A 17,599-nucleotide genomic window follows, 5' to 3' on the forward strand; every position below is an offset into this window, starting at 1 on the left:
CTACAGCCAATTCTGAATTCTGAATGTCCATATGCTGAGAATGAGATAAACTTTATGTGTCCTCCATACGCTCTGGAGTCTCAGCTGTGATCTTTACTGTAACTGTACGAGCGCCGGCTGCAGTTCTCTTAAGTTGCAGGACATCCAGAGGAAAACGCTAACGTCTCACTCATTTCTCCGTGATTAGTCGGCGTCTGGATCTCAGCTTAAATAAATCACCTCCTGCTCAGATCTCATGACTGGGACATTCTTCAACTCTGACCCCGGTGAACCTAAAGGTCGTCATCACTGCGGCAACTACAACAGCTCCTGACCTCAGTCTTAATTAAAACACATTATTTACTCAGACTAAATTTCACCTTCTTTGCGTGTGACCTCTAAAGCCTGTGTGCTGGTTGACCGTGGGGACAGTGGTTACACCGGCGTGACTCTGGCGTCCATTGTGCGGAGGTAGTGGTCTCGCTGAGGGCTCAAGGCAAAAGCCCCTCCCTCTCGGCTGCTAAGCAACAACGCCGCCTGGTAAAGCCTCATCAGGGCACCATTTAGCACCGGATTAGGGACCATTACACACCCACAAACACACAGCGGTCATTCAGTCAAGTCTCACATTTTCACTCAAAAGCGAAAGTCACAAGTTTTCTCCGTCTATCCCAAAATGAGCTGTCTGCCGTAGTTTATAATGGCAAAGGTACACTGCCCAATCATGAACCAGACATATTTTTGATTCAGGGTGTGACTTCCTGCATTTGAAAACTGGGCAACATGAAAACAAATAGATTTCTATAAAAACTAAAACCCGCATTTGACTTAGGCGCATTTAACACCGCGACTTCCAGTACGTCAACAACTTTTACCAGTACTACTTTTTGTCTCTGGGCTGGCCTGGGAACCACTTGGGGTCTTATTGGAGGAGCTGGAGGAAGTGTCTGGGGTGAGGTGAGTCTGGGAGTCGCTGCTTAGACTACAGCCCCATGACCCAGCCCGGGATAAGATGAAGAAAATGGATGGATGAGTAGATGGACTACTTCTTTTATCCCACATTAGCAGTCAGACGTGTACTTTGTTTTAAGATTTGGCGTAAAAAATATTTATAATTTGTCTTATTAAAGGAGAAAACTAAACTTTAAAATGAACAGTGATGGGAAAAATACTTAGAAAATGTATTTAGTTACAGAAAACAGTACTGAATACCCAGATTTAAATGTACTTTTAAGTATTTTGTTTCATGGGCCAATCAGAGTACTGCATTCTGAATACTCGGAATACTTTTACACTGAGTTGCATTACAGTATAGTGAAAAAAACATGACAAACACATAGAATTACAACCAGTTTGAGTTTTGTTTTGTAATTAGAGACAAAAAGTAACATTTTTCTAAATACTGGCCAAAGAAAGAGTAACTGTACCAGAAAAAAGTTACTTCAAATATTCAGAATACGTATTTTTGGGCACGTGGATACACTGATAATGAACAAATTGTTTATTAAAAATGATAATTACTTAATAAATGGTTGGAATTATGAGTATAAAAAGTATAGCTATTGCGAAGTGATTAGAAAAAAAAATTGCATATTGTGTGAACTAATTTTATTTCTATCCATTTCTACAATTCCCAAACCAACCCGCAATCTATTGGAACTTCACGAAACACAAATTCTACTCCGGTGATGAGAATGTGCCAGAATGTGCCAGTGGAGTGGAGGGAAACCAGCTGTTGTCGGGGGAGACCAGCCAGAAAAGGCCAAGCATCAAAATAAGCTCACACTACATTTAGTCAAAGCCCAGTTCCCCGGCATCAGTGTCCCATAGTGGAGCGTGGAGGCACTGACCCATTCTGTGATTCTGCTCTCCCTTTATCAAACCGCCTTTCATCTGCTCGTCTTTCATCTGCAGCTGATGGGCCAGCGCGCCGCCAAAATACAGGACAGCAGGCAAACAGAACAGGCGACGTATTCATTTTTACACCCAGAAACAAACGGCGTGTTACGGAAAGAGTCCTGCAGGTGAATATTTCTGTTTTAACGTCATTTTACTGATACGAACGCATAAATAAAGTTGGGAGAAAATACAGCGGGATTAAATGTTTAAAAGTTAATACTGAACAAACTGCTGGGTCAGATATCGACTTTTAAATATCGATTGTGTCGATATCCTGGTTGGACAAATGCATTTTTGTAATAAAACTATTCACTGGTCGTAGTTGGCCCAGAAAGTCTCATAATGTTTGAAGTTTTATTCGTTTTGTGGTTACGTGAGGGATGAACAGCTGCATAACGCTCAGTTTTGTCATATTTCGTTGTAGTTTTAAGTAAATAAATGCTAAAAGTTTTCAGTCCCTTCACTGGTATGGGTTAATATCGGTTAATATCGGCTAAAACTATAGAAATAATCGTATAAAAACTCAAAAGCTGGATGGGTGCATGCGTAATTATTAGTCGTAGGCAAGTAGTTAAACTTTACGACTGAAATCTTTTAAATGTTTTCACCTTAGAGCGAAATTAAAACCATAACTGCTCTTCCGATGGCACAAATCCAAGTATTTAGCAGCGTAATTGTAAAGCGCGGTGCAGTATTATGTCCTCGCTAATACGAAAGATCCTCTTGAGCTTTAAAACTTTACCGAGTGAGTCGCATATCAGCAGCTTAACGTTCATGTATGTGTTTATCGCCTTTGTGCTAAACCGCCGTATTCTCGCTCGCGTTGACATTAAACCGGGTCTATTATTAATGTAAATATAGAGAACGTGATCAAACTGTTTACCCGTCGCCGTGGAAACACTTTCAAATACATTAGAGAGCACGTAATTTGATTCACAAAGCCTGATATTAAAACGCTCATAAAGATAAATGTGTGTGTTCAGGACGAAACTTGTTCGTTCGACGCTGGGGTAACAGAATCGAAAAGAATTTAATTTTTAAGAAGCTGTTTTGGTTTAAATAGGTTTGTTAAGCTAATTAAAAATAAATAAATTAATTAATATAAATAAATAAATAAATAAATACAATATAAATAAATAATAAAAAATAAATAAATACAATATAAATAAATAATAAAAAATAAATAAATAAATAAATAAATAAATAAATAAATAAATAAATAAATAAATAAATAAATAAATAAAATATAAATAAATAAATAAAGCTCAAGCTCTTAAACAGTATTTAGTAAAAAAAAAAAAAAAAAAAAAAAAAAAAAGATTCACATTCTAATTTATGTATCTCCTGTTTTTTTTTTTCCAAATATGACAATTATTGCACTATTAACTAACTCATTATTAATTATTACACTATTAATAACAGTATTTAAAGGGCCCATTTTACACTATTTCCTGATTTATGTTATAATCTTGTTGTGTTTTGTTTTATTCACACATATTTAACACACAAACCCTGCATATTTATTTATTTTCTAAAACGGAAAAAACTCTGTTCCACCTTGTGATGTCACGTGGTGATACAGGAAGTTCTCCACTGTGTTTTTAAACTCCACACACCTTCACTAGAATCATTTGGATCATTTCAGACCTGGAATTTCCAATCTCTACTGAACAAAAGTTAAAAAGGTAGATGCTAACTTGAACGCTACCACTTCATGACATCACAAAGTGGAACAGAGCATTTTGAGGTTTGGAGATGTAGACAGACCAGATCAAAAATGTGTGAATGAAGCAAAACACAACTCCAGGTATGTTTTTGAGGAGGTAATAACATTATAACATGGATTAAAGCTCACAAGAGTCAATTTTGTGTAACATAGGACGTTAAAATGAACAGATCCCATAAGGCGCTGAACAGGACGACTCTAGAGTGGCCTACACGGGTTCGAACTTTTACAGAGTGCTCCTAATGAATCCGCTTTGTTTGATTGGTTTGTTGGTCTCACGGAGCAAACACTGACAGCTGTTACTGCAGTGTGGAAAGGGCCATTGACAGACAAACAGTCAGCACATGGTCCCTCCAGATGTGTCTAACCCGATACAGTCTGGGCCCTTGGGTGCTCTGGGATGAGGTGAGGGCGCAGGTGTAACCAAAGATTATGGACCTTTTATATGAGCTAGATTCACTCTGGTGTCATGTGTTTACAGCTGTTAGGAGTGTGTCTCAGATGTGCGCCGGAAAAACTGTTGAATTTAAGACTGAAGGTTGTAAATAAGACGTTTATGAGAAACAGAATTGGTGCATTGATACTTGCACACACGCCGCATGAAAACTGGGACTGAACTGGGACTAAACCAGGATCAGAACAGGACTACACAAAGCCAACCTGAGGACTAAACCAGGATTAAACCAAGCCAACCTGAGGACTAAACAGGGACTAAATCAGGACTGAACCAGGACTAAACCAAGCCAATCTGAGGACTAAAGTGGGACTAAACCAGGACCAGAACAGGACTAAACCAAGCCAACCTGAGGACTAAACTGGGACTAAACCAGGACTAAACCAGGATCAGAACAGGACTAAACTAAGCCAACCTGAGGACTAAACTGGGACTAAACCAGGACTAAGCCAGGACCAGAACAGGACTAAACCAAGCCAACCTGAGGACTAAACTGGGACTAAACCAGGACTAAACCAGGACCAGAACAGGACTAAACCAAGCCAACCTGAGGACTAAACTGGGACTAAACCAGGACTAAACTAGGACCAGAACAGGACTAAACCAAGCCAACCTGAGGACTAAACTGGGACTAAACCAGGACTAAACCAGGACCAGAACAGGACTAAACCAAGCCAACCTGAGGACTAAACTGGTCTCAAACCAAGGCCAAATATGCAAAATTAGTTAAATTTAGATTAAAAAGTTTTATCCACTTATTTATAAATTATTAGTAAATTATTAGATATAATTTAATTTGGAGTTATTTTTGTAGCGGTTAAGACTTTTTTCTGTTTTGAGCACCTTTAGTGTTGCGTCTTAAGCTATTTCAGGTCACTTACATGTGGTGTGTTTTAAATTACATGAGCAGACACTGGATCTCAACCATCTTCAGGAAGTGTCACTTATCTCAACAATGAAGTTCATCTCCAAACACACAACCAGACAAAAACCTCACTTTGGTTAGAAACCTGTCACCTCAATCGCAAACCCACCCCTCAATTACAGGGCCTCAAAAATGCTGCTTTCACTTTCATGTACAAAACAAGGTTGCGCAAACGTCCACACCTGACCTAAGCCTGGACTGATTTAGCCCACGGAGACTTAAACCACCACCAGGAGCAAAGGTCAACACATAAATTCTCTCTCACATACACACAGTTTTTCCAAAGATTTGAAAAAGTGAAAACATTTTCATAATAGCAGGTTAAGCAAGTGTTCATTTATAGCAGCGTTGGTCCAATCCGCGCATACCTCTGAACCTCAATATGAAAACTCAACAAGAGCAACACTTGAGACATTCTCAGGCCCTTGTTGTGTTTGCTATAAATACCTCCACTCTGGGAGGTGTATAGTCGCTCACATAGGATTTAATATTGACCGCAGGGATGAAATGCTTTTGGCTCACACTTCAGCGTTGCCAGTCAATCTCGATGACTTCCATAAGTCGGATGATTTGTCTTGGAGATTGCGGTTGCCACGGCGCCATGTTGGGATGTTTCAATCTGTAACATGTTGCTTTGTAGATATGGCTAATTCTAAAAGGAGAGTTGGTTTGATTTACACAACTACACCACTTTTATTATTTTTAACATGTGTTTGGTGAACAGGCTGCTCAATGTACATACAGAGGGAATGTCATTGGAGCCTGAAAATATTCTTTTGCTGGATTCCAGGAAGAAATAGCACAGGCCTGACCCCAGAGCCTGGACCTTTGCCAGCTCGCTGTAGGCTGACCCAAAAACACAAATATTACAGTACAAATATCTTTGATGCTTGGATCCATCTGACACAAAGTGTCACATCCCCAGTACGATGCACCTGAACACAGTGCACACAGACTCCAGTCCGCAGACCCTCCATCCCCCGTGAGCGACAGCTGAGCTCCGGCTCTACAGGCCTGTGTATTTTTACCTCGGCCCACATGCGGAGCGACATGCCAGCCCTTGGCCTTGAGCACCTCTCCATACACTCACACAGACGCACTCAGACACCCAGAGACACATAGGTCAAGTCCAGCCGGCCGCCACAGCCACCGCACAACATAAACAACTTTCACACACGCAGTGAATCATCCCGGCTTTTCAATATTGTTCTAGATAAATATATTCGGCCGCACACATAAATACACGTCACCATAATGAGTGTGAGGGACCACAAATGACCGTGACTGGAAGTTAGTTCCCACAGTTGAGCAGTGGCAGCGGCAGCGTCGGAGCGGCCCTGCCCAGGAGCAGACATCCACATCTCGCCTTACACCAAATAGAGAGGTGCTCCGCTACAACAAACAGTGGTTAAATGCAAGCTCCCAACATTTATGTCGTGGAACTAAAGCTGTTTTCTGCTTCTGTGTAACTTTATACGAGAGGCCGGGCCTCACCTCGCACTCACAACCACTTTTATACCTCTGTACACATCCACACATGAGTCCCAGTGGGCAGCAGCTGTTTGAGTGCTAATCTCCATCATAGCTACTGAACTGGCTGGGATTGGGGCGCCATGTAAAATCCCCTTTCTCTCTGATCTCCAAAAACAATGCAAAAAAATCACACCTCAGACCAAATAACTTACTTGAAATAAATCGTGAGGGTCTTAAATATAACTTGCGTATATCATTACAACACAACAGCAAAATAAGATGTTGAAAGGTAAACTTACAGTCTGTAGAGTTTAGTTGTTCCCAGGAAAAGCAGCTCAGGGAATACCGCCAGGTTATTCCTATTGAGACGTCTGGAAAAACAGGGATACAAGAAACAAGTTTTACATAAATAATAGGCACATTAACAAAAGTCAGATGTTTTTTTGTTTATAAGTTTTATTTATTATTGTGCTTGGACTGCAACACTGTCACTTTAGTAGAGGATATAAGAAAGTAGGATGTAGGCTGTGTGCGAAGTGTGAGTGAACTACACTGTCTGCCCCATTGATTTAAGGGGTACAACATGGTTGCCGGACAAACACGGGGCTCAACGGAGACCAGAAAGAAGGCGGGCGGAGGAAGATGAGAGAGGGGAGGGAGGGACTTTTACTTTTACCACAATGGCAAAAAGAGAGGAGACGATGTGGGAAAAACAAACAGGCAGTCTGGCCGGGCTACCGAATGTGTGAAAAGGACCCCATTGAGTAAACAAGGGCTTCACAAGAGAAGATCTCACAACAAGCCACCACACACACACATTTAGACACACACACACACACACAAGTTGAGAAAACTGGGTTGAGTTTAATAATCTAGGTGCAATCATTTAACCCGGCTGAAGTGGACTGAAGAGGGTTTGGGGCTGCGTGAGGGGGGAGCGGAGGGGACAGTTTAACCCGGCATAAACTACTAAACCACACGAGAGGAGATAGACGCTTAGCAGCTAGTGGAGGGAGGAAAAGCGTCGGGAATAACAGGAAGCACAGTGCGGTTCTAATGGAGCGCTAATGTTCCAATACTGGACCTAATATTAGATCAAGGATTCATTAATTATTTGGATATTCGTCATACGTGAACCTGCATACAAAAAAAAGACATCCCAACATCTGTAGTGGATATGTCAGAGGTATCGATATATATAAATGGAACTAGGCTTATTATTTACTTATTTATTATAGTATTTTGTTTCAATAACCAAATCACAGTGTCTCAGTTGGTAGAGTTTGTGTCCACTGATCTGAAGGTTGGCAGTTCCACTCCCGCACTCGACATAAACATTAGTTGAGCGGTCAGATCCACTGCCCCACAGATGAATGCTGTCGTTGTGTCTTTGGATAAAACACTTAACCCACCTCGCCCCCAGTGGCTGCGTACACTGGTGTATGAATGTGTGTGTAAATGGGTGAGTAGTTCCTTGATGTAAAGTGCTTTGAGTGTCTTGAAAAGCAGTGGAAAAGCACGGTTTAAAAATATGACCATTTTACTCCTTAATGAATTAGTTACAAAGCCTGAATCTTAATTAACTATTTGTTCTGAATGAATTAAGTCTTTCTTCATGCTTTATTAAGGCTGTAAACTGTGTTAGTTTGGTAGCATTTCCAAAAATATTAACCCTTTTGCATTTCAGAACTATCCCCTAAATTCTAAAAACGTTTTGCAGAAATTGACCTGACCTAAGGACACAAGTTTGCCCCCTGGTGGGGACATTTCATGAGTTACGTAATTAGACTCTGCAGAAATACCTCCCATGACCTAAATGAGTCTCAGGTCACTCTTTATTGTAACAAATAAAGGCATAAATGTCACTTTTCTCTCTCTGTGACCTTGCAGCTCTTACTCGTCACTACTTTTCCCTCTGTTCCTCCCTAATCGAGTACTTTTGTATGACGTCACCTTAAGTTAGCGTTGTCTTGTGTGGGAGAACACAGTGGCCCCGCACGCCCACACTTCTACACCGCAGTTACATCAGAGCCACTTAAATATTTAACGTCCGGCAGAAATGATGGACGTGAATTATTTACGCGCTTTGGGCTCCGGGGGCCTGAGAGTGCCGAGGCCCTACCCAGCCGCTGCCACCCTCCGCTGGGCTACACCTCCCGGGGGGAAGAGGGGCAGTGGGGGGCGCAGGTGGAGCAGGGGCTATGAGATCATACACTTAAAATAGATGGGATGCTGTCAGACTGAGAGAGTGGGAGAGTGAGGGAGTGAGAGAGTGAAGCGGGCACATGAAGTGTCAAAGTGATTTATTTCTTCGTTGCTTCGGTGTCGTAGGGAAATCATTTTTATCATGTAAACATCATCTTCTGCTAGTTTTATGGACAGATTACAGGCTTCATCATTTTTGCTTAGAATAAACAGAATATTACAGTGCCGTATTTTGCCGTATTTTGATCAGGAGCGGTTTGGTTATTGATTATTGGTGGTTATTACATTGGTATCGGTCTGATATTGAATAGAAAAAAACATGGCTGAAAGGTTAATTTGAACTTTACTATAACTTAAAGCAGATCTATTCTACAAAATCAACTTTTCAGAGCTTTTATGCATGTTATAGTTGTTTCCGCTTCTGATTTACCCTCTCAAAGTTGTTTTTTGAGTGATTCGTGCATGTTTGAACAATCTTTAATCGCTTATTGTCAAGACGCCATATTGCCGCCCATTTTAACTTCAATTTAATTTTGTTTATCGATGATACGCACAGGATTCGGCAGCGTTGCACTGTCATTTTGGTACAAATACAAAAAAAATGAGCTGTTATTCGCTAATGTGATGTGCAGCTATGCAAAGAAGAGGCCAACAGCTACGTAGCTTATTGTTGTGATGAGGTTTACAGTGACATCAGCTCCCATTGGACATCTCTGCTTTCTAACGCAGAAATGAGCAGACTTGTTTATTTTATTAAGTCGTTTTAGATGAATATTGAGACTTGAAATGTTCAAATTATAACATAATGATCCATGGGTGTCATAGATTATAACTATATAGCAGAAACAAGCACAATAGGTCCTCTTTTACATAAATTTGTGGTCCTTGCTATTGATTTTAAACGCGTAATATCAGTATCTGCAAATATCAGCTGTCAGCAACAAGAGCAAAACAAATATTAGGGAAAAAATATTGGTATCGGCTTAAAAAAATAAAAATAAAATAAAAAATAATCTATGTGGAGCCATCCCAAAGTTCGATGTCACAACACAACACCAACAGATGGATTTATAAGTCTCCTTCTCTTGGAATGTGAAATATTAATGCTATGAGATTTTGGCAAAACTTTGTTACAATATTTAGCTGGAGGAGGGTTTTAAGAGCGTCTGAGCAGCTCCGTGGAGTGCGTGCCAGAACAAGTCAAATATTCATGGTATATAAATGCTGTCCAGATAACTTACCGAGAAAACGTCAAGGTTAAAGGGAAGAGGAACCGAACGATTAAGATGAAAAACTCCAAGTCACTTTCTCAAACTGAAAACACTCTGTTGCACCTTGTGATGTCATGCGGTGATACAGGAAGTGCTCCATTGTGTTTTTAAACTCCATACACCTCCGCTAGAGTGATTTCGGATAATTTCAGGCCTGGAATTGCCCATTTCTACTGAACTAAAAGTAAAAGGGTAGATGCTAACTTGAAAACTACCACTTCATGACATCACAAGGTGGAACGGAGCATTTTGAGCTTGTGTGATTGAAGCAAAACACAACTCCAGGTCTGTTTTTGATGACGTAACAACATTATAACATGTCTTAAAGCTCACGAGAGTCATTTCTGTGTAATATCGGACCTTTAAATATGCAGTGAGCCAATAAAACAATAGAAAAAATAAACACGGCTCAAACAGCTTTAGTGTAATTATTTGAATGGGACGTCCCCAATCTGGCAGTAAGCGTATGATAGTAGTGGAGTCTGCAGTGAGACGAGTAGTAACAGTCTCAAGCAAAGGCACACAGTCTGGTGGTGCTAATCCCCGCAGTCATAAACAGATGCTAAAATACCACACTGCACATAGTAAACGCTCACTAAAAAACACTAAATCATGCACACGTTTAAACATAAAAATAGTAGCAGGAAAAAAAACTTCTCGAGACCTCAGATGACACGCGCACTGACGTTTTTGACGTTGACGTTTTTGACTCCGTCCACTGATAAAAGGTCTCAAAGTAATCAACCCGCCCCCGAGCCACAAGATAGACTCCAGCACTATCACACAAATGTCTGAGTATTTACCAACAAACAGAGGAATTTTGAAAAGAGCAAAGCACAGCGAACCCAGGAGCGAAATCTGTCAGTGATGACTTTTTCGACACACGCGCTGCTGTGCGATTGGGGCTTTTATGTGTCTTCACAGAGCAGATAATTTCAAGCTCTAGTGCTCAATAAAAATGAAGAAAAGAGCATTTCAAAAGTTGCCTGGCAAGAACAATGCTATCAGTCAGGCTTTGTACATCATAAGTGATCACCAGTCTTGGGTTTAGCTTTGAAAACCACTTCAGTCTTTCTATTGAAATGCTACACGTAATTAAAGAATAACAAAACCTAATGATCTCATTTGTGAGTATCATTGGGTAGATACCTGTAATCAGTCTATGTTACTCATGGTTATTTAAATGGGCGGACACAAGTCAAACGCACCATTATAAGTTCATTATCTGGTGCTTTGTTTCAGCCCGGCTCTTCAGGTGATCCGGTTCTTCTAATTGTTGCGCATTTTTGAGGTGGTTATCTGTGTAGGATCTTAAGCTTTGAATTAGATGGGGCAATAAAGCAAATGTAAACGCGAGATAAGACCAACCAGGAACTCCAGTCTTTCCTCTGCTCCAGCCACTGGGACAAACATTCCTGCATCCTCCGGACAATAGGAGCGAGGGATGGGTGAGGAAAAGGGCAGAGCAAGAGACAACCTGAAGTGGCAGAGCAGTGTTGCGTAAATGAATGAATGAATGTGCATGTGGGGTATCCATGCACACGCCCCACAGTGTTTTTACATGCCCACACACTAGAAACCCCCACACTGTCCTTCAGCTACTGGCCCACACCTGACCCAGTCCCTCCCCGCCCTGCAGCCCCGTCGCAAAGAGGATGAGAGGGGACCGTTTTCAGCACCATGGGGGGCAGTCACAGTGAATCTGTCAGTTGAGCTTAGGGCCTTCTCCTCTGGGCAGTGGTGCCCAGCAGGCCCCCTTCACCCCCCACACAGTGTGGAGGTCTTTGAAATGAGCCCCCAGACTCCAGACACTGGAGACATGGCTTTGTCCGGAGGCGGTAGGGGGTCATTGATGACTGACTCTAGCTTTATGTTTGTGAACATACCACGCTGCGGACGTGGAATTACAGTTCAACTCTCACAAGGACAACACAAACACACAGGTTGTGTTGCAAAGTGAGATATGGTGCGGTGTGATTAACAGAGACACAACAGAAGAAACCAACCAATATACAGGTTCAATAGCTTTGTAGAAAGTCAGTGTAATGTTTTATAGCATATAGCATCCCATCCCAAGATGAAAAAGGCTCCAGATGGGAACACCAGTGTTGGCTTAGCTCAGCATAGAATTTGGTTGAATATAATTAGATTTTTAGCCATGTTATTTTATCATCATTTGGTTCGTAGTGTTTACAGGTTTAGGAACTCTGTCAAAACTATTATGAGCAACATTAAATTCCTAAGTTCTGCTTTGGATGCGTGGTTACAGGTGGTGAATCTGAATGTGCTGAGGTATGTCTGAACGCACTTCATAGGCCTTTAATTAAAAGTCTCTATCTCACCCATGTGCATTCCACTTTGTCACTGCACAACACACGTTTACTCACACATCAAGACGAGCTGCCAGTCCAGACAATGGTCATATCAGCAGCGAGGGGTCCGTGTCTCACAGGCCGACCCGGGCTTAATTATGCTATAAGAGCCTCGGGGCTGGATGCTGAATACCAGTGATTCCACACCAGCGCCGTAACAACCCACCACTGTTTCCCCCGTCACCGCCCTCTGACGATGTCTAATAACGCCAACCCAGACTGAAAACTGCACTAGCATTTTTAAAAGGCCCATATTACACTATTTCTGATATGTTATATGGTTGTTTCCTCATCACAAACAGACCTGGAGTTGTGTTTTGTTTCATTCGCACATGTTTAACGCACAAACCCTGTATTTTGAGCTTTGGAGATGTATTCCATTCAATTCACAAAGCTCACAAAAGTCCATATACAACCTTTAAGTGAAGTGGGGCAGTAAATAATACGTTTTTTCGAAACAGTTACTCACAGTCGCTCGAGCTCCTTCAGGTCCTGGAAAGCTCCTCTCTCGATTGTAGTGATTTTGTTCTCCATAAGTTGCCTGAAAAAGAGCACCGGATCACTCATATATTTCCTCTTAAGCGCTATACATTTACAACAAGAAAAAAGAGGTATAGAGAAACAGAAACCAAATAATTACATCATTACATAATCTGCAATTAGATAAGAAAGAACTACTTTGTGCAACTGGGAGCTAGTACTTGTTTACCAGAACCATGACAAAAATGCAGTGGCTCTCCATGTAAAATAAGAACAGTGATGGGAAAATACTTTTAAACGTATTTAGCTGAAGTAAATAACTAAATATCTTCATTATATTATAGGGTCAAACGCAGCACAAGATTAACCCAGCGTAATGTTCTTTTGCACTGAAAAAACTTTTGTATACAGAGACATTTCACACTGGAACAAGCTGCCTCAAGAAATAAATAATCTCAAGAAATCAGTGCTTGTAAATGCAAAAAATGCTACATGGCTAATCCTAACTGAGCTCTGTACTACCCAAGCTCTGTTAACTTATATATATGTGTTTTCTTCCTGTTTCCCTAATGATAGAACTTGCTTTTATGATGCACGAACAATGTGTAACGCTTTTATTTTGAAATGTGAGTCTTTGCACTTGCACAAACTGACGCAGATCCTTAAATAAACAAAATAAGTCCATTCTTATCATGCATCTATTTAGCACTTGCATTAGATAAGGGACAAAATGAACATGTACAACAATGTTTAAGCCAAAATAACATGATCAGTCACAGCGGTGTATAACTTTGCTTTTGCTGTATTCTTATTACCAACAAATGAAACTGTAACTGTAACTAAATAGCTTAAAATTGCGCTCTAACTGCATTATTTTGGTTTGTATTTAGTTACTTTCCAACACAGCGTTCCTCAGATTCCCGCATAGACTGCTTCCCACGTTTTATTAAGATATTTCCAGATAGTATTGAATATCGGTGCCAATATCCAATACTAGTGTGACCTTGATTGGATTCGCTATCGCTCAAAGTTGGTTCTATAATTTCGTTTTGTAGTTTTGCACAATATGTCTTCTTCCACCTGTCAATTTAAAAATTACAGCTCAGAATTGAATTTGGAGAAACTGCAGAACAGAAAAACAGAAAAACGGTCAGCTGTGGACACCGGTGACCTAGAGACGGACGAGCACAAAGATTGACAGCGCTCACACGAGGAAGACCGCGATGGCCAGATAGATGGTGGTTTGGCGATAAAAGAGTCGAGGAGCAGATGGGAGCTGATAGAATGTTGAAACAGCGAAAGAGAGGGAGGGAGAAGACAATCAGCCGCGGTCGATAGAAGCCCAGAATTGACTTTAAAACTGGCCCATCACTTGGACACAGACTCATCTATCATCCAATTTACTCCCGATCTAACCACACGCCTGTGACTACTCATTCACTTAGGACAACTCCTCTGCCCCGAGCTGCAGTCTGCTGACCAGGCTGACACACCAGCGTTACAGCCCGGCCTCACCGTAAACCGTTTGTGACCGCGCAGCAAAATAGATATTATATGAAGTAGACTGGCTGAAAGACAATACTCTGGACATTCTATTTAGCTCACTTCCATAAGCACAAACTCTTGCGGTTGTCACGATAACACATTTTGAAGTGCGATATAGTTCTGAAGTAAATATAGACCATAAACGATAATATTGAAACGAAACCGTAAAGCAGAATTATCCCACAAAAAGTATTGCAAATGTACAATATGAGCTGCAATAAATAACAAAACTGTATTAATAATGAGTGATAGAAGTCGATATAGTACTTATTAAGCACTTCATCCACATTGCATATACTATGGCAATATGTCTACTCAACAGTGGGAATGATTTTGTTATTTATTTTGTATGTTTTTAATGTTTCTTGGACTGACAACAACAGTCTTACAGACATTAATTACCAGGTTAGCCTCCGTTATGCCTTTGAACTCCTGATAAAATGAGCGGGATGTTTACTTCAAGAACCTGGGCGGGCCTCAGAGTGGGTGGAACTGTTGACCTTCATTAATGTGAATGTGTGCCACAGGAATGACACCAGCAGAAAAACTCATCGGGTTTGTTATGGAGATAAAAAAAAACAGAGAAATAGACACATAAAATGCATTTAAAAGTGTTGAAATGGTCGATGATGTGTGGCACTGATTCTAACTGTGAGTGACGGTGCATGTAAACATCTCACGAGAACATATTTTACAGGGTCAAAAGGATTTTCCACATTTAACACTGAAGTACACAGTCTGCATGCACATATAGATATTGACAGATGGCTGCCTCATGAGACCTGACTGGACTGTGGAGTGACTGACATGGACAAACTTGTCTTCCTGCAAATTTAAAGGTAAGATATTCACGATCTTGAATCTGAAAAGGAGACTTTTTAATGTTCAAGGTTGCATTCTGTGAGCAGACAGGTGAATGAAAAGCAGGAAACAGGAGACATGGAGAAAGCGCACACACCCAATTAAGGACATAATCTCTAGCGGAATTTCAGTTATGCGTATTCTCTGCCATTCACTTTCTTTGGCTCAATGCTGCAAGCACACTGAGCACACAATGACACACTAGAGCGCCTCCTTTCTCACAGCTACAAAACTTAACCTGACTCCATCGCAGGTGGAGGAACCTGTTCCTGCTCCACTCTCTCTCCTCTCCCTCCTACATTCCTTCCTTCGTGGTTGTTCCTCTAATGACCGCTATCTCCTTCCCTGGTTTGGCCTGGGACACTTCTGAGCAGCGCGTTAATCACTGCAGCACATGGGCCAGGGGCCGGGGGCTCCTTCAGTTTAAAATAAGAGCCCTGACACTTCCACCGGCAGATTAACACGACAGCATTAACAGGTGCCACAGACGCAGTGCTGCATGCGGCAGAGCCCACGCTAATGAGGCGCATCCCGCGCGCACTCTGATAAATGTGGTGGTTTGGTGGAGTTAGTGAGAGGAAATGTGCTTTTGGTGCATTGTCTAAAAGCATTTATGTGTTTGCGTCACAGTGGAAACGTGATGCGTAAAAGTCACTTACAACACGCGCAGATGTCTGAGTCCAGCAAAATCCGTCTTGATGATTTTAGTCAGGTTGTTGTTGTTCAAATCCCTGAGAAAAGAAATAATGAAACAAAGTAAACACGTGACACTTCGTGTGTAATTAAGGCGAGGACAAAGGAGTCTGAAGAGGCGTTTTGTTCAAACTTCTGGCTACACTGCCCTTAAAGTGGGGACCAGACCCCTCACTGTTTAACACACCACAGGTAGGATACGATGCAGTGCCGTTCCCTGGTTCCCATTACCCAATAAACGAGCAGAAGTTAAAGCCCACTTGTGCAAATCCGTTTTTTATTAAGTCGCTGGTCCGCAGACAAGACGATGTGGTCTGAAGGAACAACCGCGACACGACCACAGCCAAGCACAATTTCAGACTCTCAGATTAGAGTCCACAATTAGGAACCACAATTACTTTTACGCATAAAGATGGTTAGATAATGTCTGGTTGAGTGGACAGGCTTTTTGTTTCAGTTACATCCTGCCAAGCAGTGGATAAAGCACAAGGAACAGTAGGAACAGTCTAATTACAATAAAGTGCAGACTAGTTGAAATTCGAGCTGTAAAGTTTGGTACAGAGATAAGCAGAAATAACAGTTTTCAACTCTTTGAACCAAGCCTTCAAATACACAGTTCACGCAGAACAAAATGAGGGATGTTGAAGATAACTCACAGTCTCTCGGTGTTGCGGGGTATGTTCCGCGGCACGCTGCGCAGCCCTTGGCCATGACAGTCCACCGTGGTCCCAGTGCAGGAGCACGGAGCCGGGCAGGGCTGCGCGCTCACTCCGCTGTCAGCCACCACAAGCAGCAGGACACACGCCACCACCGCCGGGCCAACGGGGCTCACAGCTCCCACCATCACTGCGGCAAGAGGGGTCAATATGAGACCCTTACAACAAATGTGGATAAAGCCTTATTAAATCCGTACAGGGCCCTTTAAGTTGTCCTCTTGGTTGTATGTTCGAGTTTTTCTTAGTTTGGAATTCACATTTGTCTTCTCCTCATATGAAATTGTACAGTTTGGCCCCCCGTGTGCGTGTCTCTGTGGAAGCGCTGGACCGGCTCTGTGGCTGCGCTACAGCGGCGCAAACTTCCACATGTCTCCGACATGCGGTGCACAAAACCCGCTTCAGTCCGTGAGCTTCACCGCTGAAACAAACCTCGTCACAACAAACACACTTCAGACGCACCCGGGTTTCCACAGACACTCCGGGTCAGGGCGAAGAGGCGTCTCATTCACGTCTGATAAAAACAAAGCTGCAGAAATCACCGTTCTGGTCAGACAGCGTCCCGTTCATCAATGTGGCAGGTCACAGCGGATGCGAAACAAGCGAGGAAAAAGCCCCGTGAAAGAGCAGCGTGTAATAATCCAAGTGTGCGTGGTGCGTCAAAGCGCTGCTCCTCAGAGACTGATAGAGCGGAGAGGGAGAAGGACTGGAGCGGGCACGGCTCGGTGTCCACCCCCTCGCTGTGACTGTGCGCAGCCTGTGAGTGGAGTGAGCGTAGCCCGGAGGCAGCAGCAGGTTTCCCACTGGCCGTGAGTTAAACAGCAACAGTGACCTCGGAAGGGACTTTCTTTTCGCACTGCAGTGTCCTCCTGGTCACCTGACAGGCGCGCGCTATCCCCAAAGAAACGTCACAGGGTTTGAGAGGGGATCTCCTGCCCGTGTAATGTCATTACTAGGACATTTAAATCCAACATCTTCCCCACGATAATCCTCTAAATACTAA

The 17,599-nt window shown here is 42.2% G+C and overlaps 1 protein-coding gene across 5 annotated transcripts in view; it reads right to left on the reverse strand.

Moving 5' to 3' along the window:
- Positions 1 to 17,347, reverse strand: part of slit2 (slit homolog 2 (Drosophila)) — a 98,519-nt gene extending 81,172 nt beyond the window's left edge. For all 5 annotated transcript variants that reach the window (XM_033967022.2, XM_033967015.2, XM_055221419.1 and 2 more), the window contains exons 1-4: positions 16,540 to 17,347; positions 15,850 to 15,921; positions 12,774 to 12,845; positions 6,756 to 6,827 (exon numbers count right to left, since the gene is read on the reverse strand). In XM_033967022.2, coding sequence (XP_033822913.1) covers positions 6,756 to 6,827; positions 12,774 to 12,845; positions 15,850 to 15,921; positions 16,540 to 16,727 — 404 coding nt within the window. In that variant the 5' untranslated portion in view covers positions 16,728 to 17,347. The remainder of the gene's footprint in view (positions 1 to 6,755; positions 6,828 to 12,773; positions 12,846 to 15,849; positions 15,922 to 16,539) is intronic.
- Positions 17,348 to 17,599: the final 252 nt, after the last annotated feature.

The sequence above is a fragment of the Periophthalmus magnuspinnatus genome, chromosome 1, assembly GCF_009829125.3.
Source record: "Periophthalmus magnuspinnatus isolate fPerMag1 chromosome 1, fPerMag1.2.pri, whole genome shotgun sequence".
Taxonomy (NCBI): Eukaryota; Metazoa; Chordata; class Actinopteri; order Gobiiformes; family Gobiidae; genus Periophthalmus; species Periophthalmus magnuspinnatus.